The sequence below is a fragment of the Amblyomma mixtum genome, chromosome 10 (assembly GCF_055824585.1).
Source record: "Amblyomma mixtum isolate Tamu chromosome 10, ASM5582458v1, whole genome shotgun sequence".
Lineage (NCBI taxonomy): Eukaryota > Metazoa > Arthropoda > Arachnida > Ixodida > Ixodidae > Amblyomma > Amblyomma mixtum.
Genome location: NC_143021.1, coordinates 8784424 through 8812410, shown reverse-complemented (window position 1 = coordinate 8812410; position 27987 = coordinate 8784424). Strand labels below are relative to the sequence as shown.

The window sequence follows — 27987 nt, the reverse complement described above, 5'->3', positions numbered from 1 at the left end:
ACAAAGGAATTCACAAAACTTGCTGGTGTAGGGGCGGCCCGAACCAAGAGACCAATGCTAAGCAGATCCCATGAGCTCCACATTGATGACGACGATTATGGTGTCGTTATGCATGGAAGAAAAGAAATACAATGTCTGAAGAAAATAAAATTTATTAGATGACGGGGGTTACGTGACAAACAATGTAAAACAATTTAAGAGACAGGCGAGTGGTTAAATGAACTGAGAAGAATATACGCAAGTGGCAGATTGCAACTGCACACATGCAGCGGTGCTCCATTTAACTTCAAGCGCAATCCGCAAGACATACAACTGTAAGGCCCTGCAAGGTCTTTTTTCGACTTGCTTTTTATCCCCAGTCTAGCGTAGGAGGTCACATTAATAATCGGGTCAGTTGAGAAGTTACTTTTCATTTGTCGAAAACGAGCCTAGACCTACTTCACGTACGTGAAGCAAGTCTACGCACGTTTAAAAGAAATGAAAAATCACTTCTCAACTGACCCGCTCATTACACCCTACTTCACTTACGTGAAGTAGGTCTACTCAGTGGGTGACTCAGTACTCAGTTGGTCTAGTCAGTAGGTCGCATACGTTAAGTAGGTCTACTCGTTTTACTTCAAGTACATGAAGTAAAACGAGTGCTTCTAAAAATCAGCACTCGAACCAGCCATATTGCTCACTAATGGCTCCACCAATAAAACTCTTCCTTAGCATCCACAATGTGATTCCGAAAGAACTCATGCAATAGCACTACTGGTCGTACGCTGAATTCAGCATATAATTTTAACTGCTAGTATTTTGGTAGTCTAAGTTAAATGATAGCGCTGCTGCCTCGCGCGGTACAAATGCTTCAAAGAGTTTTTCTGCTACATTTCATGAGAACGCATTCCTCTGTCACAAGCCTGTAAGGGTCATCTCAAAGGGGCATCGGTATCCCGGCCATACAACGACAAGGCGAATACCCCGCGTTAGCCGTGCACACATTTCGCAAACATCGCTCCACTGTGGTCGTAGGCGCGACTGCTCGGATGCACAGAAAACTGTTCGGACGCACAGATAACGCCGAATGATGCGAGCGATGTCACTGCTCCTCGAACGAGGACGCCTCCAGCTTGAAGTATTGCAGGTTAGCGTAGATAAGAAGGTTGATGATGATCACGGCAGCCACAATGAGCACCTTGACGGCCAGCGAGAGCGTCCTGCGCGGCCGCTCCTCGCTCAGTGCACCCACGTGGTTGCTGCTGGGTCCCGGATCGTCGGCCCTCAACGTGCCCCTGCGTAAACAGCGGAAGGAGAGGGGAACTCAGCTAGAGCACGCGTCAGATAGTTGAAGGCTGGGAACTGGTCGCCCTGGACCACACAAGATATTTGCTGCAATGAAATTACAGTAACTTAATATAACCTTTTTCATATCTTATTACACGAGGAATTACTACTTCTGGCAATTACTACTTCCGGGGCTCTTTATTTGACACAAAGAACTCACTTTTAAACATACATTTATTAAAACACCACTGTATTTGTGTCAGAAAAGCAAGGCAGAATTCTCAACGCTCACTTTGAGTCTCATTTGTGACTCCAGTAAAATAAATTAGGCAAGTGTAAAAGCTTGCGGCTGCAGGCAGACTTACAGGCCGACCAGCTTACTGTTCATTTTATATGAAGGTATGTAGTAGGCTAATCAAAAATTTTGATTAGATGAGCCTTAGCATTCAGTCAATCTTGGTGATCGTGTGCCCTGGCTCAGGGTATCTGAATTAGTGAAATCCGTTTTTCATGTGGCAGTGCCTGCAAATCCGCAATATTGCCTGCCAGCAAAAAAAAAAGCAAATCATCTGATCAGGTAGAACTCAGGAATCCTTTGAAGCTACGAGTGACGTCATCCCGCGTACACGTCAAATACGCAGCGGCAGTGCATGACACCATAATTTATCCTCGCGGCTTACATGCTACAATATATCACAGAGTGCCGCGTGCCTCACCTGGTTGTTCTGGCTCGAAGAGCCATCCTAGCGAGTGGACGAACCTCGTCGGGTCTGATCTTCCTCCTGTCGCCCACGCTCAGAGGGCCCTGGTCGTCGAGGGCAAGTCACGATTCCTCCGCTTCCTTGGAATTCATGCGCACAGTAGAAAAGGGAAACAGGCTCAAAAGTGAGACAGACCTTTTAGATTGTTGCATCGGAGATTCTCAGCTGTTTAGAGCGCGCTGTTCACACAATACCTCTATGTTAGATTTGCTGCACTTTTATTTTTTTTTGTCTGTTTGCGAACTCGTTCTGTGTGCAATTTGGTGTGCTAAGGTTTAAAGCTGTGGCAAGATCAGTCTATGCCCAAAAGAAACGGTCTGCGGCCGAAAGTCGGGTTACTGTGCGCCCCATCGTCAAGATCACCGGCGCCGTTAATAACTAAAGGAGGAGGGACGAACGAGTAACGCAGTTCCGATCAGCATTGTTTTTAATCTTTGCTCTGTCCTTGAATGCTCAATAATGGTATATCGCAACAATTCAGCGCACGACTATTGCTTCTCTAAACCTCGTAACCCTTTTTTAAATAAGGGTTACTTGAGTATTTAAGGCTCTTGAGCCGAGAACTCGAAGTAGCGTGCAAATAGAAGATCGCTTTCTAACCGCCCTCCAACAAGTCGCCTGTATTCTTATGTACTATTATATAAAAGGGTCCTCCGGCATGCGAGGAGTTCTTTCATTACGACTCATAATATTCGGTCTCAGTACTGAAAAACAGTAAGCCCCGCCGCGGTGGCCCAGTGGTTACGGCGCTCGGCTGCTGACCCGAAGGACGCGGGTTCGATCCCGGCCGCGGCGGCCGAATTTTGATGGAGGCGAAATTCCAGAGGCCCGTGTGCTGTGCGATGTCACTGCACGTTAAATAACCCCAGGTGGTGGAAATTTCCGGAACACTTCACTACGGCGTCCTTCATAACCTGAGTTCCTTTGGGACGTTAAACCCCATAAACCAATAACCAACCATAAACGGTAAATAAAACTGGCAGCGTCATTGCTTGCATGGGCGATATGCATTGCTGCGTCTTGGAACCCAACAGTTCTATAACATGAGCATATGAAAATCGTTTCCGGAACAGCACTTGTATTTACTGATATTCATTTGTCTGCAACACCCCGCTTTTTACTGCACTGCACAAAGGCAGTGTGTGCAATCGCGCTCAGCTCTCAGCGTGGACCACAACTTTGCGCTTCGTAATGATGCCCCCGAGGTCATTGCGAAATCACTGGCATGTGTGCAGCGTAATTGAAGTGCTGCCGCCTGATTTCAATGCAGTAAGAAAAAATATATTTTTCTCTACGTTCTGACAACACTTAGGGAGGACCGACTGCTGCGGTGGCTCATTGGTTGCGGCTCTCGGCTGCTGACCCGAAAGACGCAGGTTCGACCCCGGCCGCGGAGTTCGAATTTGTATGGAGGCGAAATTTTTAAACTATTTACAAATACTGCAAGCCTTTTCGGCCCAAGCAGCAGTGGGACGATACGCAAGAGCAAGCTGCCTGCTTGATACTTGAGACATTATGCCCAAAACCAACAGTAGACAAAAAATTAAAAAGCCTAAAGAAAACCACAGCGGATACTTCCAATCAGTACACAACTAAAACTTACATGAGATAATTTTCAAGCTGCTCTGCAAAATTATTGGAATCAGCTAATGTAGCCGGTAAGCAGTTCCAGACTGCAATAGTTCTTGAAAAAAACTTTGTTTAAATGCTTCCGTTCGCGAAAAAATTGGGAATAGAGAGTTACTGTGAGTATGTCTGGTTCTTCGAACTGTAGATTTATTTATACAATTACAATAGTCTATAATTAGCTTACCTGTAATTAATTTGTGCAAAAAATTTAACCTGTGAAATTTTCTGCGAACCGCTAAGGGACGGATACAGTGTTGCTCCATCAGAAGTGAGGGGGAATCTAGCCGTTCTTATTTGCTGAATATAAGCCGAATAGATTGCTTTCGTACGCGCTCCAACTGATTGACGTCTTTTTTAGTATAAGGGGGTTCCCAATTGTCGGTAGGTATTGCAGTTTGGACCTTATAAAAGTACTATAGGCTTGCTACCTTATTTTAATCGGAGCCTTTTGAAGTTTTTGTTTTATAAACCACAATTTTCTTAATAATGAACCGCAGACATCTCATATATGGCTAGATCACGAAATTGTGTTCTTTAGTGTAACACCCAGATACTTACAAGTCTCAGCTTTATTAACTAAACCATCCTGAAGCCAATGTGAGAAAATGCTGGGTGTCTGTTTTCTAGTTATCCGTAATAGCACAGTTTTCTCCGCGTTAAGTTCCATGCCCCATATCTCGCAGCAATTGTCAATCGCAAGAAGTGCATTTTGTAATAGGGCATAATCGTCAGTTGAAAAAATTTCTTTAAAAACAACACAATCATCCGCGAATAATCGACAGATGTCACCATGCACAATATAAAAAAATCATTAATATAAATTAAAAACCAAACCGGGCCTAAGACGCTGCCCTGTGGGACGCCAGAAGTAACACACATTACATCAGATGAACAGCCCCTATTGTCAACAAACTGTGTCCAGCCACTGAGATATGCCTGAATCCATTAAAATATTTCTTATGGTAGTCTAATTCGTTCTAACTTAAACGGCAATTTCCTATGTGGCACCTTATTCAATGCCTTTCGAAAGTCGAAAAACAATACATCAGTTTGACCGGATACATGAAGTACTCACGATATTTCGAAAACCGTAGACACGAGCTGAGTGACAGTCGACATGTTCCTCCCAAATCCGTGTGATGTTTCGTCAAGATATTTTTTCGATCTAAAATTCATACACAGCGTGCTACAGTGTGCTCTAAACATGCTGCAGGTACTAATTATTGACAGTGGGCGTTAATTCGTCAATGAAAGTCGATCACCTTTCTTGAAGATGGGAACTACGCGTGCGTTCCTCCAACATTCTGGTATCTCACCCTTTTGAACAGGCAGATTAAAGATATGCGTTAGAAAGCCTGAAACATGGTCCGCATAGCGTCTCAGGAACACGTTCAGTATGTCATCTGGTCCGGAAGCCTTTTAGGATCCAATTCTTATAACATTGCCAAAACACCGTCACATGATATGAGTAACTCACGCGGGGCAACAATAGCTGGTACCGGAATCTGACACTCATCAGGTTTAGAAAAAAACGTGTTCAAAATATCTATTAAAGTGGTTAGCTATCTCAGTTGCTTTCGTTATTTCTTCATCTTGGACTTTTGTTTCAGAACTTCTTTACTGTGAGCGAGACAACGCCAAAACTTGCCTGGATCCGATTTGATGAAGTCAGTAAGGTTTTCATCAAAAAACTTGTTCCGAGCTTAATTAATGTTTCTTGATAGCTATTGTTTCAGCTTCGAATACTGATGTATGCGAGATTTTCCGTGCTTTTGTAGCCGCGCTTTACTTTACGTTTTGTGTGTATAATATTCCGGTCAATCCAGGGGTTATAAGGACGCTTGTTTATCTTCTTCAGAGGGACAAAGTTAGTAAAACAAAACTGAACTATACGACAAAAAAGCTGCCACGAGTCGGCGACTTCACGCGGAGTGCCAAAAAACTGTTAACTTAAATAAGCAGTTACTGCGACATCATCAGCTCTGTTGTATTCCCTATTTTTAATCTGTGGTGTTTCATTTCTGTCCTTCAAAACTTCAACTTCTCAGAAGAAGGATATAAGTTTGTGGTCAGAGATTCAGGCTCCTACGGAAACCTTGGAATTGGCAATGACCAAAGTAAAATCTCAGTACACTGTACTGATGGGCGACTTCAACGCGAAGGTAGGCAAAAAGCAAAACAGAGACCGGGAGGTAGGTGACTAAGAGATAGAATCTAGGAATAGCAGGAGAGAGTTATTAGTAGAGTTCGCAGATACAAATAATTTACTGATCATGGATCTCTTCTTCCGAAAACGAGCAAAAAGGAAGTGGAGGTGGAAGAGCCTCAATGGTTAGACTAAACAATTGGAAGACGCTTAAGCTACGTCTTGAGGAGTTGAACGTGATAGCGTGTTGCAGCGGTGCCAGGGAGCCCACGTAACGACATCGCCCGTTCAGCGCGACGCCTTGCCCGTTGGAAACAACTTTGAACTCAACGCATTTTGGAGGGGAGGAAATGGCTCAGTAATTCTCTCACATCTCAGTAGACACCCGAACCCCATAGTACAGAAAGGGAGGTAGGTAGGAGTGAAAGAAGACAGAGAGAAAGAGGTGCCGTAATGAAGGAAACGAAAATTGGATGGGAGGAAAGGGAGTTGAACTAACGGTATCACACATCGCGATGGACACCCGCAGCCCCGATTGTAGGTCGCCGGTTCGAATTCCGGCCGCAATCTCTCTAACTTAACTAGTAAGTTCATGTTGCTCGAAAGGCTGAATGGTATTGCACCATCTGGAACATTCTGCGGCAAACGGTTGGCTTGATATGATTTTTTCCGACGAGCAGTGCCGGCAGCTACCACTACGACGCCGACGGCTTTTCGACCGAACGAACTCTATACGCTGGTGCGTAAATGACTGCGTGGGATACTGAAGAGAGCGCCATAGAACTGCACATTCGTACTCACAACCACAACGCTCGTATTCACAACCACAACATATCGCATTAAGAGCTGCCACTGAATATCGCGTTGACCAGCGTGAGCGACATGTAATTTCTTCTCTTTAACCTTAACCCCAGAGTAAGAGATATGCGGGTTGGGAGACATCACACGCGACCGTGGAGTGCTAGCATTCGGTCGCAAGGATGCAGATGAGCAGTGGAAGTAGAAATTAAAACATGGCCGCGGCACTCACACGTGTTTTGCATTATGGAGCAGGGGCGCGAGTGTGTGGAAGCAACTGGTTGAAGCAGCAGTGTGTCAAGTTTCTTGGCCTCTGTGCTTCCACAAAACACTCATTATTATAAACCTCCGGAGGCAGCCGGCGAACGTGGTAGCCGCATTTCCGTACCCAAGAAAGCCTGCACGTCCTGGTAGTCAATACACTAGATCATTTAAACTATGTAGACTAATCCAAGCTACGACCCGAATGAATTTTATTTAGTAATACTTCTGGGATTTTTCGCTCACGGCTTCTCACCCGCTTTTCTGCGATATCGACCCTATCACGCTAAAATGAAATAGACTTCATACTGTGCGCTCACCCTGGCATCGTAGAGGATGTGGAGATCCTGGGTAAGGTCCGTTGTAGCGACCACAGAATGGTAAGGTCTCGTATTAGCTTAGATTTGAAGAGGGAACGGAGGAAACTACTGAAGCGAAATACTATTAACGAGTTAGCATTTAAAGGGAAAATCGTGGAACTCAGGATTTCGCTGCGGAACAGATTTTCCGCTTTAACTCAAGAAGAAGACCGTAATGTTGAAACAATGAACGATAATCTCACAGCTATCGTTAAGGAGCGTGCCGCAGAAGAAGGTGGTAGGATTGTTCGACAGGATACCGGCAAGCTATCTCAGGAGACTAAAGAGCTGATGAAGAAACGCCAAAGCATGAGGACGCCTAACTCCACAGACAGAACTAGCAGAGCTGTCGAAGTTAATAAATAAGTGCAAGGTAGCCCACATAAGGAAGTTTAACATGGAGAAAATCAAGCATGCTCTAACGAACGGAAGTAGCCTAAAAGGAAGAGAAAACTAGATATAGGTAAAAACCAGATGTATGCGCTAGCAGACAAAGAGGGCAATGTCATTAGCAATATTGACAAGTTAGTTTAAGTAGCTGAAGAGTTTCACACAAATCTGAAAACTAGCGAATGTAATCAGAATGTTCATGAGAGAGTCAGTCATGCACACCAATGGGACGCTCCGCCAGTAAAGAAAAAGAAAGTAAAGAAAGGCTCAGGAGCAATGCAAAGGGGACAAGGAGCTGGTGAGGATCAGATAATAGAAGATTTATTGAAGGACGCAGGAGAGATTGTGCTAGAAAAAGTAAAAAACTAGCCACCCTGTATACGCAATGCCTTCTGACCTCGAGCGTACCAGGACCTTGGAAGAACGCTAAGATTATCTTACTTAATAAGAAAGGAGACGTCAACGACTTCAAGAATTACCGACCGTTTAGATGTCAGTTGCCTACAAAGTATTTACTAAGCTATTCGCTAATAGAGTCAGGACAACCCTAGTCTTCAATCAACCAAATGGTCAGGCGGGCTTTCGTAAAGGATACTCGACAATAGACCATATCCACGTTATCAATCAGGTGATAGAGAAATGCGCAGAATATAGCCAACCCCTATATATAGGCTGCATTTATTACGAGAAAGCATTTGACTCAGTGGAAACCTCAGCTGTCATGCAGGCATTGCAGAATCACGGTGTGGAAGAGTGCTATGTGAAAATATTGGAAGACAATTATAACTATTGCACAGCTACTATAGTCTTCCATAAAGTCAGAAATAAAATTCCAGTAAAGGAAGGTGTCAGGCAGGGAGACACTATTTCGCAAGCGTTATTCATCGCCTGTGTACAGGAGGTATTCCGCGGCCTGAAATGGGAACAGTTCGGTATGAGAGGTTATAGAGAATACCTAAATAATTTGCGATTCACTGATGACAGTGCCTTGCTAAGTCACTCAGGACATGAACTGCAAAGCATGATCAATGAGTTAGACAGGCAGAGCCGAACGGTGGGTTTAAAAATTAATTTACAAAAAAAAACAACTAATATTCAACAGTCCAGCAAGAAAACAGCAGTTCGTAATTGGTGGCGAGGTGCTGGAAGTAGTAAGAGAATGTATCTATTTAGGGCAGGTAGTGACAGCTGATCCGGATCATCAGAAGGAAATAACTAGATGAATAAGAATGGGATAGAGCGCATATTGCTGATTCTATCAGATCATGAATGGCAGTTTACCAGTAACCCTCCAGAGAAAAGTATACAACAGCTGTGTATTACCGGTACTCACCTATGGGGAGAAATGTGGAGGCTAAGAAAGAGGGTTCAGCTTAACTTCAGGACAACGCAGCGAGCTATGGAAAGAAAAATAATCGGTGCAACGTTAAGACATCGGAAGCAGGCGGAGTGGGTAAGAGAACAAACGCGGGTTAATGACATCCTACTAGTCGAAATCAAGAGGAAGAATTGGGCTTGGGCAGGGCATGTAATGAGAAGGCAAGATAACCGCTGGTCCTTAAGGGTAAGGGAGTGGATTCGAAAAGAAGGCAAGCGTAGCAGGGGGCAGCCGAAAGTTAGGTGGGCAGGTGAGATTAAGAAGTTTGCGGGGATACGGGGGCCGCAACTGGCAAGGGACAAAGTTATTTGGGGAGACATGGAAGAGGCCTTTGTCCTGCAGTGGGAGTAGTGAGGCTGATGATGATGATGACAAAAACCTTACCTCCGATAAATTTATCGGTAACAAATAACAAGTCTGATATTGATTTTTCACGAGTAGGCTGTTTTACGATTTCATCAAGAGAGAGGGAGAACATTATGTCCAGTAGCAGGTCGAAAGAAGCCGAACATCGTTAGTTGGGGTGCTCCAATTAATTGCTAGCTAGTTGAAGTCCCCTCTTATTATCACAATTTTACCACGCAACCGCACAAACTGTTCAGAAAATCACCACTTGCATCAGGAGCACGCTAAACTGCACAGAGATGTAAAGTTTCTTTAGAGATTTCTAGTTTCAGTAGCAATGCTCCACGCGAATTAAAATCTTCTACAATAGACACGTCAGTAAGAATCTTCATAAAAACTGCGAAACCACCACCTCGAGAAGTACGGTCACACCGGTATACGCTATAGCCTGGCGAAACAATTTCATCGTCACAAATTGCTTCGTGCAACCAACTTTCCGTTAATACACATACGTGCGGGTCATGAAAGAACAAAGTGCGTTCCAATTTGTCGGTCTTATTCACGATCCTTCGTGCATTGATACACAGTAGACGCAGCTGTTTCTGCGAGCGCTAGCTGGGTGACCTAGTACTACTGTCCCTTCGTTGTTCCTTACGAGATTCGGACTCATCATCTCAGAATGTATGTGCGGCTGGCGATCCGAAAGTTAGCATGCACAAGAAAAATCCTTTTGCCCTCATCTTTAAACTGATTTTCACTCGCCCATAGAAGCTTTCATTTCAGTAAAGAGTCAGCGCAGTGGTCATTTGGATATATATTTGTGTTCCTTTTAGCTTACTGGCATTGTGCCACAACTCGTGTTTTTCTAAGCAGTCTTTAAAGTACAAAATAATGGGGCGTGTCCTACTTTAATTTCCAACTGTGAATCCTAGATACCGACGAGCACTTAACACCGAGCTCATCCTAGATCATATCTTTAACAACTTTATTGCGTAGGTCGGCATCCGATTCAGTTGAGACTTCAGGTACACCAAAAACAATTGTTAGATCTGCGGTCATGGCCTTCTAATTACACGAGTTTCGCATGAAATGCCTGTAGTTGAGGATTCGACGAAAACCCGTCTGGCGAGAGAAATTCAGCATATGAACAAACGAACACTCGGCAAAGTCATACAAGAAAAAACAAACATAAAAGCATTGACGTTTCAGCACCACTACGGGTGCCTTGTTCACAACAGGATGGAAATGAGATGGGCTGTTGCTACTGTAGGAAAAACGTTACTTGTCGTGCTGGATGTATATCTCGGGGAGATTGCCTGTATCCTGTTAATCGCTTGGCCTGTCATTTCTATATGTAGGAATTCCTTGAACAGGCGTGTAGATATAGACTTTTCTTTTCCGAGTATGCGCGCCGCATCCCAATCAATCAAGAGGCCCGTGTTTTTCTGGTTTTCAGCGAAAGCGTTAGAAGTAACTTTTTCGTTCCTGACGTCACGTTGGTCTTCTTTGAAACGTCTCTTGAAGTTCCCTGTTTCGCTTATATAGGCTGCCCCGCCTCCTTTGCAAGGGACTTTGTAAGCGACTCCAGGGTAACTTGTCTTTTTAAGCGGGTCTTTTACCCGTGCCAGAAGGTTTCTGAGCTTGCTGAATGGGACATGGATAACTAGGATGCCGCTGTCACACAGTATCCGGCAGAACGTCTCGCTGACACATGGGATGGCTGCACGTGTTTTCTTTTTAGTGCTCTTGCTCCGGCTGGAGCGGACGCAGCGTGTCGTTCTCTTGACTGCAGTGCTCGACGCGGATATCCGATCTTTGTCAGGTATTTTCTTATGCGGCGGGCTTCACGAGTTGTTTTCCAAGGGTTTAAAAAAGCTTCAATGCCCGATTGTAAAGCGCCGCAGCAACTGAGCGTTTCTGCCCTATTGGGTGTGCAGAAAGAAAATCCAGGTAATTCCTTGTCTGCGTGACCTTCCTGTAGACGCTTATCGTGATGCCGTTTGCTGTACGCTCGATGAGGATGTCCAGGATGTGGTAAAACAGCCGGTGCTGTCACGACAACACCGTCTGGGCGGGGAGGAAAGTCCTTCAATGGGGTACGCGGAAGCAGCGACGGGAGCGCCACCTCGAATGATACGCGGAGCTCCGCGGAGCCGATGAGAGCTCTCGACACGTCCCGCGGCAGGCGCACGGAGATCTGTTGTGCCTTCCCGCTGGACTTCTGGCTCCAGACGACGAAGCGAGCGCAGCAAGCGCGCGCTCTCCTCACTTCCCCCAGCTCCGGGATGGTATTGCCTCAAAGAATGCGACGCGCACGGGAAAACCCGGCCGCCATTGTCGGCGCGTACAAACGTTCGCCGCCATCGAAGTCGCGCCCTTGCCCCAGCCGGTAACTCGGAAGCCCTTCTTACGTTAGCCTTCTATTTCCGAGGAATGAGTCGCCGATGTTTTGTAGCTAGCTGGCGGTTAGCGAGCGGGAACGCTACACCCACGGAGTGGGTGTGCGGGGCGGAAGACTGGACCCCCATATTTCCACAATGGCAGCCCAACGCGTGGCAAGCTCTTGGGACAAGGGACGATACTCAGTTCGGTTCACGGAATGCCTGCCCGGATTTAAGCAGCGTTAGGCCCGACCCGAACTAGGAGCTGCTGGCAAGGCTAAAATGCTTTCTTGACAGCGAGAGCAGCGGAATAGCAGCATGAGGGAATTGCCGTGCATGTTACGCTTTTGATGAGTACTACTTTGGAAACTGAACGTACTGAATCCGCAAATGGAGAGGGAGACCGAGCTGTCCACGGAGAACAGCTTGCCACAAGGGAGTGAATGCGGGGGCCTGAAGGGTGACCCGATTTATCTTGTATATAGCTGTAAATATTCTCCATTCTGCACCTTTGGCTCTGGGAGCCGGGTGCCGTAATCTGGTGGCTTGTATTGCAGCAGAAGCACCGGGGCGCTCAGACACTGCCGGGAGAGGTGCTCCTCGTTCGCTCAGAAGTTGCTAGTAGCCAGCGAGTAGGGTCACCAAGGCAGAAATGTTTCTCCTCGTAGCGGTTTGTTCTAGCTGTTGTCCTTCGCTGTTTGTTGACACCGGCAAGTGTCAGAGCGAGTAGGCCGAAGGCTGTTCGGGAGCTGCCTGTCACTTTTGGGAGGAAACAGTCGTACCGTGGCACAAGCACGCGCAAACGTGTTTGCTTTTAGATTAACCTCGCTAGAGCCCTGAAGTCTCGATCAACTACAGAAAGCTGACTTTGTTCAAACGGACTTGGTAGTTTTTTCGGCTGCGAAGCGAAATGAAAATTTTGCTGAACCAGAGACGCTAATGCAGTTCAATTGAGCTTAGAATCGCTATGCCGGGAAGCGAACCGCGATGCGCTTCAACCGAAGGCCGCATGCTACGTTCAAATGAACTGAGTGCTTAGGCGGTGCCGGACAAAATTGTTTGGCACTCGCATTGCTCCGGATTTTACCAAAGTGTCAGCTTGTGTGGTCTAATTCCATCTGATTCAAACTTTTGGAGATTGTGGGAGCGATATGCAGAGTTCGAGAGAAGCCGCCTTGACCTGCTGTCCTTTGTCTGCGCTCCTGCCTGCTGCCCTGCGGCCATGAGTCATCGTAAGTTGCGGAACCTACGGCGAGCAGTTTGCAGCGGCTACGAGGGGGGAGGCCGTTCCCCTACCTTCCACCTTCCAACCTTCCAACAAAGGCGCGTCTGCACGGACAACGCCCTCCCGGCAGCGAATGTTAATATAAATCTAAATGCAAATGAGGCTCACTGAAAAAAGTTACATCAAAACAATAAGAAAACTAACAGTAAATAGCAAAAGTAGAAAAACCCTTAGCAAAAACTAATACGTTTGGAATATACGGTGGGCTATTTAGATTGTATTTCAAACATATCTTGTATTCATGAATGCACTAAAAATATGTAGGAAATACGTTCCTGAAATTTCATTCTTGGTATTCGAAATATATTCTTAAAATATGCCAAAAATACCTCACATAAAGCATACTTCGAGCACTTTTCAAATACGTGAAAAAATATGTATGCAGTTTTAGCATCTTATCAGTGTACAGTATTAAAAGTATATTTTCGGAAATATGAAATTAATTCATTCAAAGTATACTTCAATTCTACAAAACGGGCAGTCCTTGTAAACGTATATGTATGCAGTTTTAGCATCTTGTCAATGTATTAAAAGTGTACTTTCGGAGTATGAAATTAATTCATCCGAAATATACTTCAATTCTAACAAACGGGCAGTATTTTTAAACGTATTTACGCACACTTCTAGCTGGCGTTGAACAGTCGACTGCTCGAAATCGCGTTTCGGGAAATGGCATTTGCGTGTTGTCAACGTATTTGAAGTGTACTTCCGTAAATACGCAATTAATTCGTCCAAAGAATACTTAAATTCTAGCAAATTGGCAGTCCGCCTTAGCATACTTTTAGCACACTTCAAGCTGCCGTTGAATTACCTAATGCTCCAAATCGAGTTTGGGGAAAACGCATTTTGGTGCTGCCAATGTTTTTAAAGTGTACTTTCGTAAATACGCAATTGATGCGACCAGGTATACTTAAATCCTAACAAATGGGCAGTCCGCGTAAACATATTTGCATTACACTTCAAGCTACCGTGGGACAATCTGAGAGCTCGAAATGACGTTCCAGGGAACAGTGAAAACTCTCCCTTTCCTGTCGTCCTTTCATTGCAACACAGTAATCATACCGCAGGAACAACGCAGGACAAAGACGAGACAGGACGAGAACGCCTGCGTTGTTCCCGCGCTTTGATTACTGTGTTGCAATGAATTACCAAACTGCCCAAGCCTTGTCTGTTCTGATGTCCTTTCCTTTATGGTAACTTCTAGCAGGCGGGTCAACTGACACTGCATCATTTGCATTTTAACCATAAACACCGCATACGTGTCTACACAGATGGCTCAGTGAATTCAACAAGCTCTGCTGGGTCTGTGGTGATACCGGCCAGGTCTATTTTAAAGAAGGTGAGGACTACCTATCTCACCTCTTCAACTGGTGCAGAACTAGCTGCCCTACGGGCTGCAGTTCAGTTCATTAGTCAGGAATCTGCACATGACTGGACAGTTTTCACCGACTCTAAAGCAGCCCTTCAAGGCCTGCAAACTGCACTACGCCGTGGGTCACACGAACAACTCGTTGCCGAAATCCGCAAGCTGTACCATGACGCCGCATTGAAAGGACATGACATAATATTCCAGTGGCTGCCTGGCCACTGCGGCATTCATGGCAATCACCAGGCTGACGAAGCTGCCCGTTCTGCCCACAATGACGGAATCCCCGTTAATATCCCCGTAACGAGAATTGACGCAGCGTGTCGGCTTCGTTCCTTGAGGCTGGAGCTCACACTTTCAGCGTGGAACTTTGGAGAGTTGTGCAACCGTCGCCTCAGGACATTGGACCCTGGACTGCGCCTCCGTCTTCCGTGTAATGTAGCGCGTCGTGAAGCAACACTACTGTGTCGTCTATGGCTCGGTGTTGCCTTCACGAATAAGTATGCTTTCCGGATCGCGACGGCCGACAGCCCTTCTTGTGTGAACTGCGCCTGTGATGAGACAATCACCCATATCTTGTGTGAGTGCCCCGCCTTTGTAGCCGAAAGACATAAGCTGCGATGTGCTCTGGACCGCCTGGACCCTCGCCCTTTCACAGAGGCCAAGATCCTCGGTCCGTGGCCACAACAGTCAAGTGCCATCAAGGCTTACAAGGCACTCTTTCGCTTTTTGAGTGCGACTGTCTTATTTGACAGACTGTGATTATTTCCCCTTCGTTCTCTCTTCCCTCTTTAATTCCCCTCATTCCCTTCCCCTGTGCAGGGTAGCCAACCGGAATCCTTTCTGGTTAACATCTTTGCCTTTCCCTCTCTCTCTCTCTAGCAGGCGGGTAATCACCACTTATTTATACTACGTGCGGAGAACGTGATAGCATGATACCGGCAAAGGCACCTTGGGTATTTCCGGGCCCGAATATGCCAGCGAAAAGGACCACGACCGGCAAGGCCGACCGGCACCCTTAGACGCCCGTGCATCTGTTGGTTGACGGCTCGACTCTTGACCTATTTCTGACGCAAGTTTCGACTAGCAATTCTGTTCTAGATCGCTTCCCGATTCAAACGCAACCAGTAGGGCACTTCTGGGATAATTTTTGTGCACACAGTCTTTGCGCAAAAAAACACCTCACCGGGCAAGATAGTGCGTCTCTCTCGGTGAGTATATATAAGGAAAGCCAAGTATGGTATATATAAGGCAAGCCAAGTATGTTGTTTGCTGTCCGAGCGACACTAGTCGCTGCCTTGTCTTTGTGAGGGACTATGGTCCCTTTGTATGAATAATCAGTCCAATAAACTTCTCTTCAAGGGACTTCCGTCATGATTTGCTGTGTCGGTATCTCTGCCGTTCCAATGCCGTCACGTGACCGTATAATCTCATGTACATCGATCGTCATTGATGATAACTTCAATTGTACAAGTTGTTCTTAAGATGTAGCTTTAATCCGTCTCATTCTGTGAAGCAGAACAGTAGACATTTTTTAAGGCTTAAGTGAATATATTTTCAATGTATTTAATGTATATTTTTAGTGTATTTCTGATGTAATCTAATGTATTTAACCTATATTTTCAGTATATTTTTAATGCATTATAAATGTGCTAAGCGGGCAAAAATGTACTCTTCACGTATTTTAAGGAACGTTCAAAATATTATTCGTAGTATACTTAGAAAGCATTCGTAATGCAGTTTAAGCATAGGGACAAAAATTCGAAATATGAAATTAATACAATATGTTTGAAATGCATTTTAAGCACATCCTCTTTTTCAATAAGGGAAAGAAAAAGGAAAACCAGGTGAGCATACAAGGCACAACTAGTACTTTTGCAAACATGAAAAAAAAGGCCAGATAAGGCGCTCCAACATTCACCACATGCGCCTACCGAACAAGCAGAACAATTGTTTTAAAATGATTGACGAAGAAAGCAGGAGGAGGAGGAATAAGAGGAAAGGCAGGGAGATTAACCAGAAGAATAATCGGTTTGCTACCCTTCACGGGGGGAAGGGGGAGAGGGGATAAAAAAATGAAAGAGAAAGGAGAGTAACAGAAAATTACATGAATGCTAGCATTCATGAAGTCACAGCCTATCATGCAGGCCAGAAGTCCGCAAGAAGCGGAGCAGTGCCTTTGAGGTCTCCACCGCCGACGATCGCCGCGGCCAGTGGCCGAGAATCTTCCCTTCCTTCAGTGGGCGTGGATCTGGACGCTCCAGCGCACGGCTGAGAGACTGCCTTTCGACGCTGTAGGCAGGGCAGTCACAAAGAATGTGGGATAGTCTCGTCATACCCGCTGGTGGCACATGCAGGGCTATCATCCATACCGATCAAGAGAGAGTAATGGTTGTTGAAAGCTACATTAAGCCACAGGCGACACAGTAAAGTTTCTTCACGTCGGGGTAGGCCGGATGGAAGCCGGAGCTTCAGATCTGGGCCCAGCGATTTTAAACGTGAATTAGAAAATTGGCCGGAATTCCACGTGGCAATCGTGATGTACCGCACAAGTGCGTGAAGCCTGCCCGCTGCGTCTGATTTCGAAAGGGGGATCGACACAAAATCGCCGTCCCGGTGAGCAGTTCGCGCGACCTCATCCGCGCGGTGATTTCCTGCTATGCCGCTATCTCCTGCATTGATGGCAGGGTGATGTAGTTGTCGAATTTCTGCGACTAGTTCTTCATGGCCTCCACGGCGAAGTGCAGCTAGCGAGCCTTGGAGGGCAGCTTTAGAATCGGTGAAAATAAACCACTGTTGAGGGCGCTGCTGATTGATGTGTGTAACGGCGCCACGAAGAGCGGTGAGTTCTGCACCCGTCAAAGAAGTCCGGTGAGCTTTCCTAACTCCAATTTCTGTAGTCCTTGCGGGGATGACCACGGAGCCCGAACAACTGTTAGGGTTCACTGAGCCGTCGGTGGAGACGTGCACCAGGTTTGCATGGTGCTCATGGAAATATTGCCGAGTGACTTGTTTTAGTTCTATCGGCGATAGACCGTCGCCGGCGATAGACTATCGGCCGTCTTCTTCCTGATGCCAGGTATTGAAAGAAGTACATGGGGACTGTGCAGGCTCCAAATTGGCTAGGACGGTTTAGAGGCTGGTGTAAACTGGGACGGCAGAATGACGCGATGTGCATCATTGGTGTCTGTAAACGATGTGCGCGGCCTGGTAATAGGAAGACTGGCAAGGTGGTGAGAGGGAGCCCGGGATATGTGTCGGAAATGTGCCCTCAATGCGTGAACTGTTAGGTAGGCAGGGATTGGATGCTTCTGGGTGATGAGTGCAGATGCGGCCGTAGAGGCACATATACGAAGAAAGCATAGCGCGGTAACTACAGAGGACGAGACGAGAACCGGACAAGTGCTTGTCCTGTCCTCGCTTCGTCCTCTGTAGCTGCTACGCTATGCTTTCTATATGACGATGAACCAACGCGCCCAAACAATTCCCTGCCTAAGAAGTTTGGTGCAATAGGAAATGAACTAAAAAAAGAAACGAAGAAGACAATACTACATTTCTTAATTTTCTTTGACACCAGCAGGTTAGTCAAAGCCGACTTCAAAGCAGAAGTGCAAAAAATTTCTACGATAGATTTGCGAAAGTGCTCGAAACCGACTGACGTACTGGGGAGAATGAACAGTATAAATGGTTGATTTGGCATGTAGGAATACCAACAGTACGACGATGGTCGATGCGATGTGCAACGTATCAAATTGGTATGATCACCTTAGTCTTAAGAATGAAGTTGCCGTAATATATACCATAGAAAAGGGAAGACGGCATATTTGGTGACGATCTGATTGCATAGGTAACGATAAGCTTGCTTTCATAGTAGTCACGCTGTAGTTGCGGTGATAATTTGAAATAATGAAACCAGTCGCCCGGTTCTAGACAGATGAAAGTTAATAGATGAGTGTCGATACACTGGGGTCGTAGACAGATGCCGCATATTCGAGTTTAGTACGAACTAATGATCTGTAAACAAGTAATTTCACAGGACTAGAAGAAAGATAGAAACTGTGGGGCATGTTGCCCAGCATACGATTAGCATAGTTGCCTATATAGTCTACGTGCGTTCTCCCTGAGAGTTTAGAAGAAGTAAATATGGCTAGATATTTGCAACAGGACAGAAATTCGATGTTACTGTTATTAGAATGCCATGACAGCAGTGCAGTATTATGACGAGTGCAGTGCAGTTATTATGTACTTGCATTTCTTAATGTTTATTTGCACGTTCCGTAGCCCAGTAGCGAACGTGGTTAATATAGGATTGAAGAAGAGCTACATCTGAGTCGCGGTATATGACGCAGTCAGCCGCAAAAAGGTGAAGTAATGAACAAAAGCTCTCAGGTAAGTCGTTGATACAGATCAGAAAAAACAAAGATCCCAATGCAGAGTTTTGTGGCACGGCCCAGATTCAAACGGAGACGTGAGGAAGAAAGTGTTATAGATTGTGACAAACTGCGAACGATCAGTGAGAAAAGAATGCAGCCACGCAAGAAAGCTAGTATCAAGATTAAGTTTGCTTAGTTTTCAAAAAGGCAATTGATGAGCAACCTCGTCAAACGCTTTCGAAGCTCTAGGGATACACAGCCGGCAATGGAAATCCAATCAAGCATGACACTTAGATCAAACGGAAGCGACAATAGTTGAATTTCACAGGAAATTTACTTGAGATATGCATGGTACTGATCTGCAAAAAAAGGCATTTCATTGTAAAAATGATGCAAGGGGAAAGTAAATGGCATGCTGCATTATTTTACATAAAATGCTGGTACAGGAAAAGGGTCTATAAATAAATGAGGAATGTTTGTCTCTCCACAGGTGCAAGGGAATCACCTTCCCGACCTTCGTGTGTTCCGGAATGCAGACTGTCAAAAGAGTTTGCAGGAACTTATTACAACTATTATAGCGCTGTATACTGCAGTTGTTATTATAAGCCTGGAATTTATGCTAATAATACCACATGACGAGGAAAGTTTTTGCATTTTATTAAGTTTTTCCAAGTCAGCAGGTTCGAATACACTAGGACTCATCGGTGAAACGTTAACACCGGGATAGGGAGGTGGTTCAAAACACCCATTTTTAGAAAAAGCAGTTACAAATACAGAGTTCCGAAGATATGCGCACTAGGCTGATTAGTTTGTTGCTTGAGTGTTTAGGGCGATAGCTGAAGCGTCTCTTTAGTAGACTAGGCTCAAAAATTGCCTAGGGTTGCTAATTAAGGAAGCTGATATAAAGTATTAAAAAAATTATATCCTTCGCGTACTTCAGCGCTTTTTTGTACTCGATAGCCGCGGCCTGATAAGCAGTCCACCGTTCTTGAGAGCCAGTCAGTTTTGCCGAGCGGAAAATACGTTTTTTCCTGGTACCGAGCCTTTTTAATTAACGCTTGACTTAACCATGGGGATTGCCTGTTAGACACGATCACTATGCGCGCAGCGTATTTTTCAGTGCTCAATGAAACTTATTCTTTTTATATAAATTTCAGTTGGCATTCACGGAGCGGTCATTAAAGGAAAGCTGGGAAAGTAATTATCTAAAAAAAGGAGAGAGCTCTCGGTTAACAGCAAGAAAATTAGCGTGTTTACGCTCACGGATATATTTATTGTGATTACTGTGATGATGTACGGTGTAGGGGAAAGAAAAATCAAGCTGTAAGCGGTCACTTAGCCCTTGTAGGCATGATACGGGCTAGAAAAGATCAGGTGAAGTGGAGAGTACTAAATCTAAAATGTTGAAAATAGTAGAGGTAATTCGAGTTGCCTGCAGTAGAAGCCGGGACAAGTTGAAATCACTGCGCAAATATAAAAGTCTGTCGCCTTCACCTAAAAAACTATTACACTCGGAATGACATTTGACCACACAATATTAGGGAAATTAAAGACGCCTAGTAAAATGAAAGTACTATTAGGGTACCGGACTGTAATCACATGGATGACGTCATTATGGTCGTCGGCAAAGGTGGGTGAACAGGACGAAAGTGATAGCAGACGCCCACTATCGATTTCCAGGAGCACCTACGAATTTCAACTAACACAAGTTCTGAGGTGTTTGAAAAAGGATAGAAAAAGAAAAAAAAAGCATAAGAGGCATAAGAGACGGCTATAAGCACGGCTCCACCGCACCGAGCGCCCTGTCGCACCGAGAAATTTCGAAGTATTTTCACAGTCGATCAATGAACTGCTATTAATCTTACAGACAGACATACATCTTACAGATAAAAAAGATTGCGGATAATACAAATCTAAGTGCACACTTTTCCATGAAGCATGTGGTCTCCTCACTAGGAACGTCTGCAAGCTTACTCGCGAAATCACTGAAGCAAAAGTCATAGACAGCGTAAGTGACAAGTGCATCGCAAAAGCCTCTGCTGGGCTATCAGGAAAAGAATTATACCATCTGAGAAACCAATAAAATCGTTCGTCTCCTGCGCCTACGCAATGTGTCGCTACTGCATGTATATTTACCGCCTCGCGGTTCACAATAAAGTGTTGGAAGTTAGTCCTCGTGTCCTTACTTGTCCCTCTGTGCTGTTATGCTTGTTTGTATATCACTCCAAATATCTCGAAGGAGAGGAGAACTCGTGTCTTCCCCCTTCCGATGTGAGCGATTTACTCGTACTAGTGATCTTACTACGAAGCGAAGTTTTTAAGATCTACATTTTTCACAAACCTTTTATTTATTTACCTATTTATTTCAATACGAACAAATCGCCCGTTTGGCATCGGTGTACACAAGCACAAACGTAAAGACAATTTCTAATAGCCCAGCGGTTCATACAAACACAGCCAAACATAGCCAAGGAAACTTCAAATGAATCCAAAAGCATGAAAAGATGTGAAAAGTTTTGAGACAGGTATTGTTTAAATGCGACATGCAACAATGCACGCAAGGCATGCAGAAAAGGGAAAAATAAAACTTGCAGCACATTGATCAAGTACAATTCGTTGACGGTTCGCAAATGATAATTAAGAGCAACTGGAAGGTCATTTTTTAAAGAGACTATTTCATTTGGTACGCTGTTCCGTTCAGTTATTGTGCGTGGAACGTACTAGCACTTCTGTCCTTTCGTATATCAGTGCAGACCAGTCTCGCCTCTGCTTTGTATTGTAAATACCGGATTCCAATAAACGCTGATGAAAGCAAACGACAATGCAGTCGACTGTCGCTACCCGGGGTAGAGGTCCCTGCGTATTTGTGCGCTATTCTCATTGGTGGATGCTCGCGAACCGTAGCGCCGGCTGTAACGCAGGAACCCTTCGAAGCACAGAATGGCCACCGATGCGTCTCCTCTCATAGATTCCATTTCTTCGTTTGTTAAAAGCCTTGATTGCTCTCAGCTCCGGCTCTCGGAATTAAACATTGTTCAGAAACGGAAGCAAAGATGTCGCCCAAAGGGGTGCCGGAACTAGGCCTGAGCGATGCGTGAATTTTAGTCCGAATCGCTTTGTAATACCAGAACGAAAAACCTTTTTCTGCGGCCTGAATTCAGATTCGCGCTGGCGCGAAACCTGTTGGATGGCTGCTGATGCATGAGAAACGCTCGTCCGCAACTACGACTTTTTCTTCTCCAAATACTGTTTATTAAACGCACTAAGGCATATGAACAGAAAGGAGACAGGCAATATACAGGGGCATTTACATATATCTAATGGCGCTCGCTGAATAAGTGTAGAAATCACAAATAAACAAAATCTGATCAAAAAAAAGGGGCGAGGAGGTACTACATCAACTGAACAATGACAACCATTTCTGTACAGTCACTTCCGTTATTGATGTAGTTCAACTAGTGCACCATTCGACTAAAATGTGTTTTGGTGAAGACGTCAGGTCGAGCAGTGCGGTTTAACATGCGCGTTTACACAGGCTGTAGCCAAGATAGAAAAAATAATTTGAAATGCCCCGTGATTTTGGTATGTTTACTTTAGGCCTGGCAGCACAAAATGAAGTACCCCCGACAGTGCGTTCTTTAGGACGTCATAAAATAAGATTACATCACTGCGCTTGATAAAGCAGCGTTGAATGGCTTCCTCACCTTCCAACAAACGGCAGTTAAAAGAGGACACAGAAATATGCTTTCTCCGGAGTCCTGTACTACAAGGCAGTGCAATTAAAAAAAAAATTCAGGGGGGCGTTTTGTTGACCTAAAGTGTGGTGAGGCGAAAGCCTTAAGCACAGTGTTGCTGCTGGTGTCACTGATGTGTGGTTATGTTAAGCTTCGCCTCAAAGAGTGGAACGCGACAGCGTCTTGCAACACTGCCAAGGAGTCCACAGAATGCCATCGCCCGTTCGGCTCTACGCCTTGCTCGTCGGTAAATTGGTTTTTGAAGAAAGGAGATCTATCTGTCTCGCATATCTCAGTGGACACCTGAACCTCGGCGTAACGGGAAGGGAGGAAGATGGGAGTGAACGAAGACACCGCATTCACAAGACGCGCCTTTGTTCATTCCAAACCATGGAGCTTGCACGGCGGAGTAATTAGCGTGCTCATCTCGCACTGCGGAGATCCTGGTTCGATTCCCCAACTCGACCAATTTCCTACTTGGTTTTATTTATTTATCTGGTTTGACTACAAGGGTTAATTCGGCTAATTGGATAATTCAGCAATCAACTGAACTCAGTCTCACTTATTTGGAGCATCACTATACAATCTCTTTAACTGGTTGCATGGTTACTAGCCAAAGTACAATTGGCCCCGTTTGAAATTCGCGCACTGTGACGTCACGACCATTTCGACCAATTGAAACAAGGTCAGCGTAGCTACGGCGGCCAGCCGAGGTTTCGCTTTGGCTGTCGGAGTGTTGCTTTCGCAACAAAAATTTTTTTGGCACAAGGTGAAACCAGCAATCTACACCCTTGCTAAAACCCCTTTGAGGAAAAATGGGAAAGAGCGCAGGCGGAAAAGTGCGCTCACATCAATTCCTCGTATACAGGTATGCGCGAAATACACGAGGACCGTTTAAAAAACAGAGGTGGGGCAGTGGCGTAGTGAGAAATTTTTTCGACCGATGTTGTAAGCCGCAAGCAAAAAAAAAAAGACAGCCTGCGCCCAAACAGTATCTTAGTAATTTTTTGCTTTCATAAAGCAGAAGGGTTAGATGCTTCGTTCACTGTAATATCTACATAAAAATAGGAGTGCACATAGGAATCCGAGGACTTAATTAGTGGGGAACATTTATTTTCTCACACAAAACACTGGTACGAAAAATCGCCGCTATTTACAATGTTTTCACATAATATACAACAACACAAAAGCTTCAGCTCCACAAGAAAGCCAGCAACAGCAAAAGAATGGCATTTGGCAAAACTTCTACCGTATATACGTATGTAAAAAAAGCACCTTTTTATTTTCGCAATAGTTTATGGTTACCTGCGGAGAATGCAAACGATGGAAATGTAGGCTGACGTGAAAAGGTATGCTTAATTCGGTGAAATGTGCCTACAATTAAACGGAGTGTCATACGTCGTTCGATGGCGACGAAGAGTGACTGTTTGCTGCGATAACTTGCCCTTCCTATTAAGGAGCCGCGACAAAGTACATCAATCTTTCCCAGCATAAACCGACAGGCTCGTTATTTCGTATTTACATTTCAATAATAACATACCCTGTGTAGCATGGGGGAAAATGCCGAAAGAAGTGGGGAGAGGGATGCGCACTCAGACAATTTCAGGGGGCGTTGTGACACTGACCCCCCCCCCCCCCCCCCCCCCCCCCCCACTGGCTACGCCCCTGACGAAAATTGAAAGGCACCGACCAAAAAAGAAAGATGGAATGACGTTGCGGCTCCCACACGGGAGCCTTGTTCACAATGAGGCGAAACGGGGAACCGTTGCCTTATATACGGCGTATCACAGAATACCATGATTACGATTCAGCGTATTTGCTGTCGTCTGAATGATCAGCGACTCAAGATAGAGCCGTGATGCTCTGTCCCTCTCTTTCGCTACCACACGTGCCTGTGTCCAGTCAATTGTTGTGCTCGGCAGATACCGAATGTTCGGCCAGCGCGTTCGAAGCCACCCGCCGGTTCTTCACGTCATTCTGGTGCTCGCGCAATCTTCTTTCAAAATCCTCTGACTCGCCAATGTACACGGCTGCGCAGTCGGCACATGGGATTGCGTATACGATGCCCGGGAATTTTTCCTTTCCGAGTGGGTCCTTCACTCGCACCAAATCTCCCCTGAGCTTACGGGCTGGCACATGCGCAGTCTGCACATCGTAGCGACGGAGTATGCGTGCCAACGTTTCACTAACTCCTGGAACATAAGGAATCGACGCCCGCTTTTGGGTACTTGGGGTCCGATGCAGCGCGGGACGTGCAAGCTGTCGTTCCAACGAGTCAATAAATTGTCCAGGGTAGCCGCAAGCAGACAAATCATGGCGTATGTGCAAGGTGTCAGCAGACTTGTCTTCACTTTTCGTGCATATTCTTTCGTTTCGACGGAGGAGCGAGGCAACCAAGGAACGCTTTTGGGAAACAGGGTGAACGGACGCAAAATGAAGGTAGCGGCCGGTGTGTGTTGGTTTTCTGTAGACGTTGAAGGTTAGTCCTGAAGGTTCACGAGAGACCAGCACATCCAGAAATGGCAGGCGGCCATCGACTTCTTCTTCAACGGTAAACTGTATTTCTGGTTCCATACTGTTAAGGTGTAGACTAAAAGCGTCCAGTGAACCTTTCTTAAAGATACAAAAGCAATCGTCCACGTATCTCTGAAAAACTTTGGGGGCATGCGTGAACGATGCTAGTGCCCGAGTCTCAAAGTACTTCATTGTCAAATTGGCCGCTCCGTGAACCTGCTTGTACGGCACCTGCTCAAAAGTGAAGTAAGTGTTTGAGAGGCAGAAGCTACGCCCCTGGTGCGGACCTAAAATCTGCAATTGGCGCAGGTTCGTCGCGATTGTGCCAAACCTTAATGCACAGCGACAGCTGCTTTTCTGCAATTCTTTATACATTTTTCTCTGTACTTCTTTAGTTTTATTTATGTTGTTTTTATTGGGTCCACACTTGGGTCCATCCCCAAGTGTGGGTATGGATTCAGCAGTATTACGAGCGTACTGCGGTGAATTGAATCCTACGTAATTCACTGAAATCCAGTAGAATCCACCCCTGTTCCAGAGCAATACGCCATAACCCACCCCAATGCAGCTTTACTTTCCTGATGATGTAGGCATTGCCGATGAGGGCACCCTCCTTTTTGTACCATCTCCCTACACAGACGCCACCGGCTTTTCTCGTAATGGGCCATTAAAGCTCTCGCCTTAAAACGAAATGAAAAACATTTTAAACCGCGCTTTTGGGTACAACTATACATGCGAAGTGCAGTTAGGACAGAGAAGCAAAGCCTCGCCACTGCAAACCGCCGTATCTCAGCGCTGCGCGAGCCTACACTTGTTGAAAAGCAGCGGCAAGCGAGCGCGGCAAAGCGGGAGCACCTTGCCATGACACTCGATTTTCGCGCCCGAACGGCGCGCGCAGACACCCGCGAATATCCAGGCGCCCTCTTTCGAAGCGAGCCCCGGCGGCGTAACGGGCGAACGCCGCACACAGACTTTATCAGGCGCGTTACGTAACAGCTCGAGAGTGAGGGCGAAGCATGGAGGAAGGTGGGGCACTCTCGCGCGGCACTCTCGCAGCAAGCGCCGGTCGGAGACAGCAGCGCCGCGGTGCGGCCCCGAGGCCGCTCCGCAGCCTGAAGCCGTGGGCCGTGTATTTTTGAAAACGACTCTAGAACTTTTGCTCCCTTTCCGTTTCAGTCCCAAAGGTTATTGTTTACTTTGTTCACAAATATTGACTGTTTATATGTGTTATTCATTACAGATAGTGTTAGGCTGCTCTATTTTAGGAATGCTACCTCTCATTACATTTCAGCGTAACCATATTGTGTTTTTTTTCCTTTTTTCCTCCACTTTGCTGTTAGTACTTTTCTTATATTTTGCTTCAATTGCTTCAACTAAAACTGTGGTGTTAGCGGTATTCCACTTTGTTGCCGCTGCCTGCCGGCCTGCCCTTCAAGCCCACTGCGGCTTTGGCAGGCCTATCATGTATTGTTGCTGTGGCAATCTTGCATTAATCAAGTTTATTATTATTGTTATTATTATTATTATTATTATTCAGTCCGCGCCACTGATAGGGCAACAAGTGCTTTCGCATTAGAAGTGCAGCAGCATTTAAAGGTGCACCAAAGAGGAATCTGAGGTTGTCTTTTTGCCACGGGAAGTCGATCTACACCTTCCGAGAATCCTTAGAAATTTTAAATTATTGTCCTGTGCGGCTGATTCCCCTAACTTGAATGGGGAAATCGGAGTTGAATAGAAGGCCGGAGCCGGGACCTTTAATTAGACGATAGGACGATAATTAGAAGCGACTCTCGGCGACAAAGCAGACCGGATTTTTGTCTGAAAACTTAGAAGTGGGAAGTCGCTTCCGGGCGGCACGCTTCTTTGCATGAATAAGGCTAGTAGCACGTGGACGACTCGCAGAACGAAACGCATGCATGTTGTCTATTCGAAGTAAGGCGTTAATTAATCGTAACTCATTCTACACGAGCTTAGCCCACAGCGTTCATCATTAATCCGTCATGAGCATGTTTCCCAGCACCACAAATGGCATCCAGGTGGTGCTAAGCGACAATTCTTGCGCCCTTCTAAGCACAGAAAATATACTGTTGAGTTAGCGCTCAATAAATCACTATTCACGCGAGAGCTACCCTTTTAAGGAAGGCTGCGCAGGTCCTTTTAAGGAAGGCTGCGAAGGACTGCGCAGCTGAAGCGACATCTCACTACCGACCCCACTTAAGTATCAATCCTACTCCCGTATCTGTTACCGCGCATCATTTGGATACAAGCGGTTGATCGCGTCGCGCTTTTTTGTGCCGCAGGCAAAAGTTCCCACAGCACCCGCTAGGCCTAACAACTCTACATGCGTATTTCACCGAGCATGGCTGTCGCAGCCTTACGCGAACGAGGCCTTCCGACCGCATCGAACGAGTCAGTCAAGACGCCTTACCTGTGTTTCACCGGATCAGTCTGCCTAAAAATCCTGGCCGTTGCCCGAAACGAAGGTGTGTGCTCGGTGCGCGCAGCCGTGGTCGTGTGATGCGTACCGAACGCTACCCGAAAGCGGCGGATTGGGGTCTGCAGCGGGGACCAGCCGTTTTCCTCATTTGCGGCCTTCGCCGGGCGTCAGATAAGGAAATTGCTCGGCCCGAACGACAATAGCGCACGGAGGACCACGACACGCGCGGCTGAGCACACGCCGAGCTCGCCACGTGCGCGCGTCCCCAGCCGTGACCTCGAAGGCCGCCCGCTCCAAGCGAAATTCCTTGAGACGGTAGCTCCAGTGTGTGGGTTTTGTGCTCTTCGCGGAGCAGTTGTCATCGTCCGCTGCAGTGGCATTGCTTTCGGTCGTAACAGAGAACTCAATGAGCTCAGTCTTCGAGGGCTGACGTGAATACTGCGGAAACATTGAGAGAGGAGGAGCACTGCCCTCAACAGCCGCGTGCCAATGAGGATGTGCCTGCCGCGATCATGAGCGGCAGTGGACCATGAACTGCTCCATTAGTGTCACTCCTACGCCAAG

The 27987-nt window shown here is 46.0% G+C and overlaps 1 protein-coding gene across 1 annotated transcript; it reads right to left on the bottom strand.

Moving 5' to 3' along the window:
* Positions 1-134: 134 nt before the first annotated feature.
* Positions 135-27579, bottom strand: LOC149325092 (uncharacterized). Its single transcript, XM_089562712.1, has 3 exons — positions 27415-27579; positions 1983-2107; positions 135-1274 (listed from the first exon to the last, which is right to left on the bottom strand). Exons 2-3 carry the CDS (start codon positions 2006-2008, stop codon positions 1082-1084), a joined length of 219 nt encoding a protein of 72 aa, XP_089418838.1. The 5' UTR covers positions 2009-2107; positions 27415-27579; the 3' UTR covers positions 135-1081.
* Positions 27580-27987: the final 408 nt, after the last annotated feature.

Excerpts from the sequence above, each read along its gene's own strand:
- LOC149325092 (XM_089562712.1), bottom strand. The coding sequence starts at position 2,008 with ATGGCTCTTCGAGCCAGAACAACCAG. Across the intron at positions 1,275-1,982 it reads CTTCGAGCCAGAACAACCAG|GGGCACGTTGAGGGCCGACG; the intron begins GTGAGGCACGCG and ends CTGTTTACGCAG.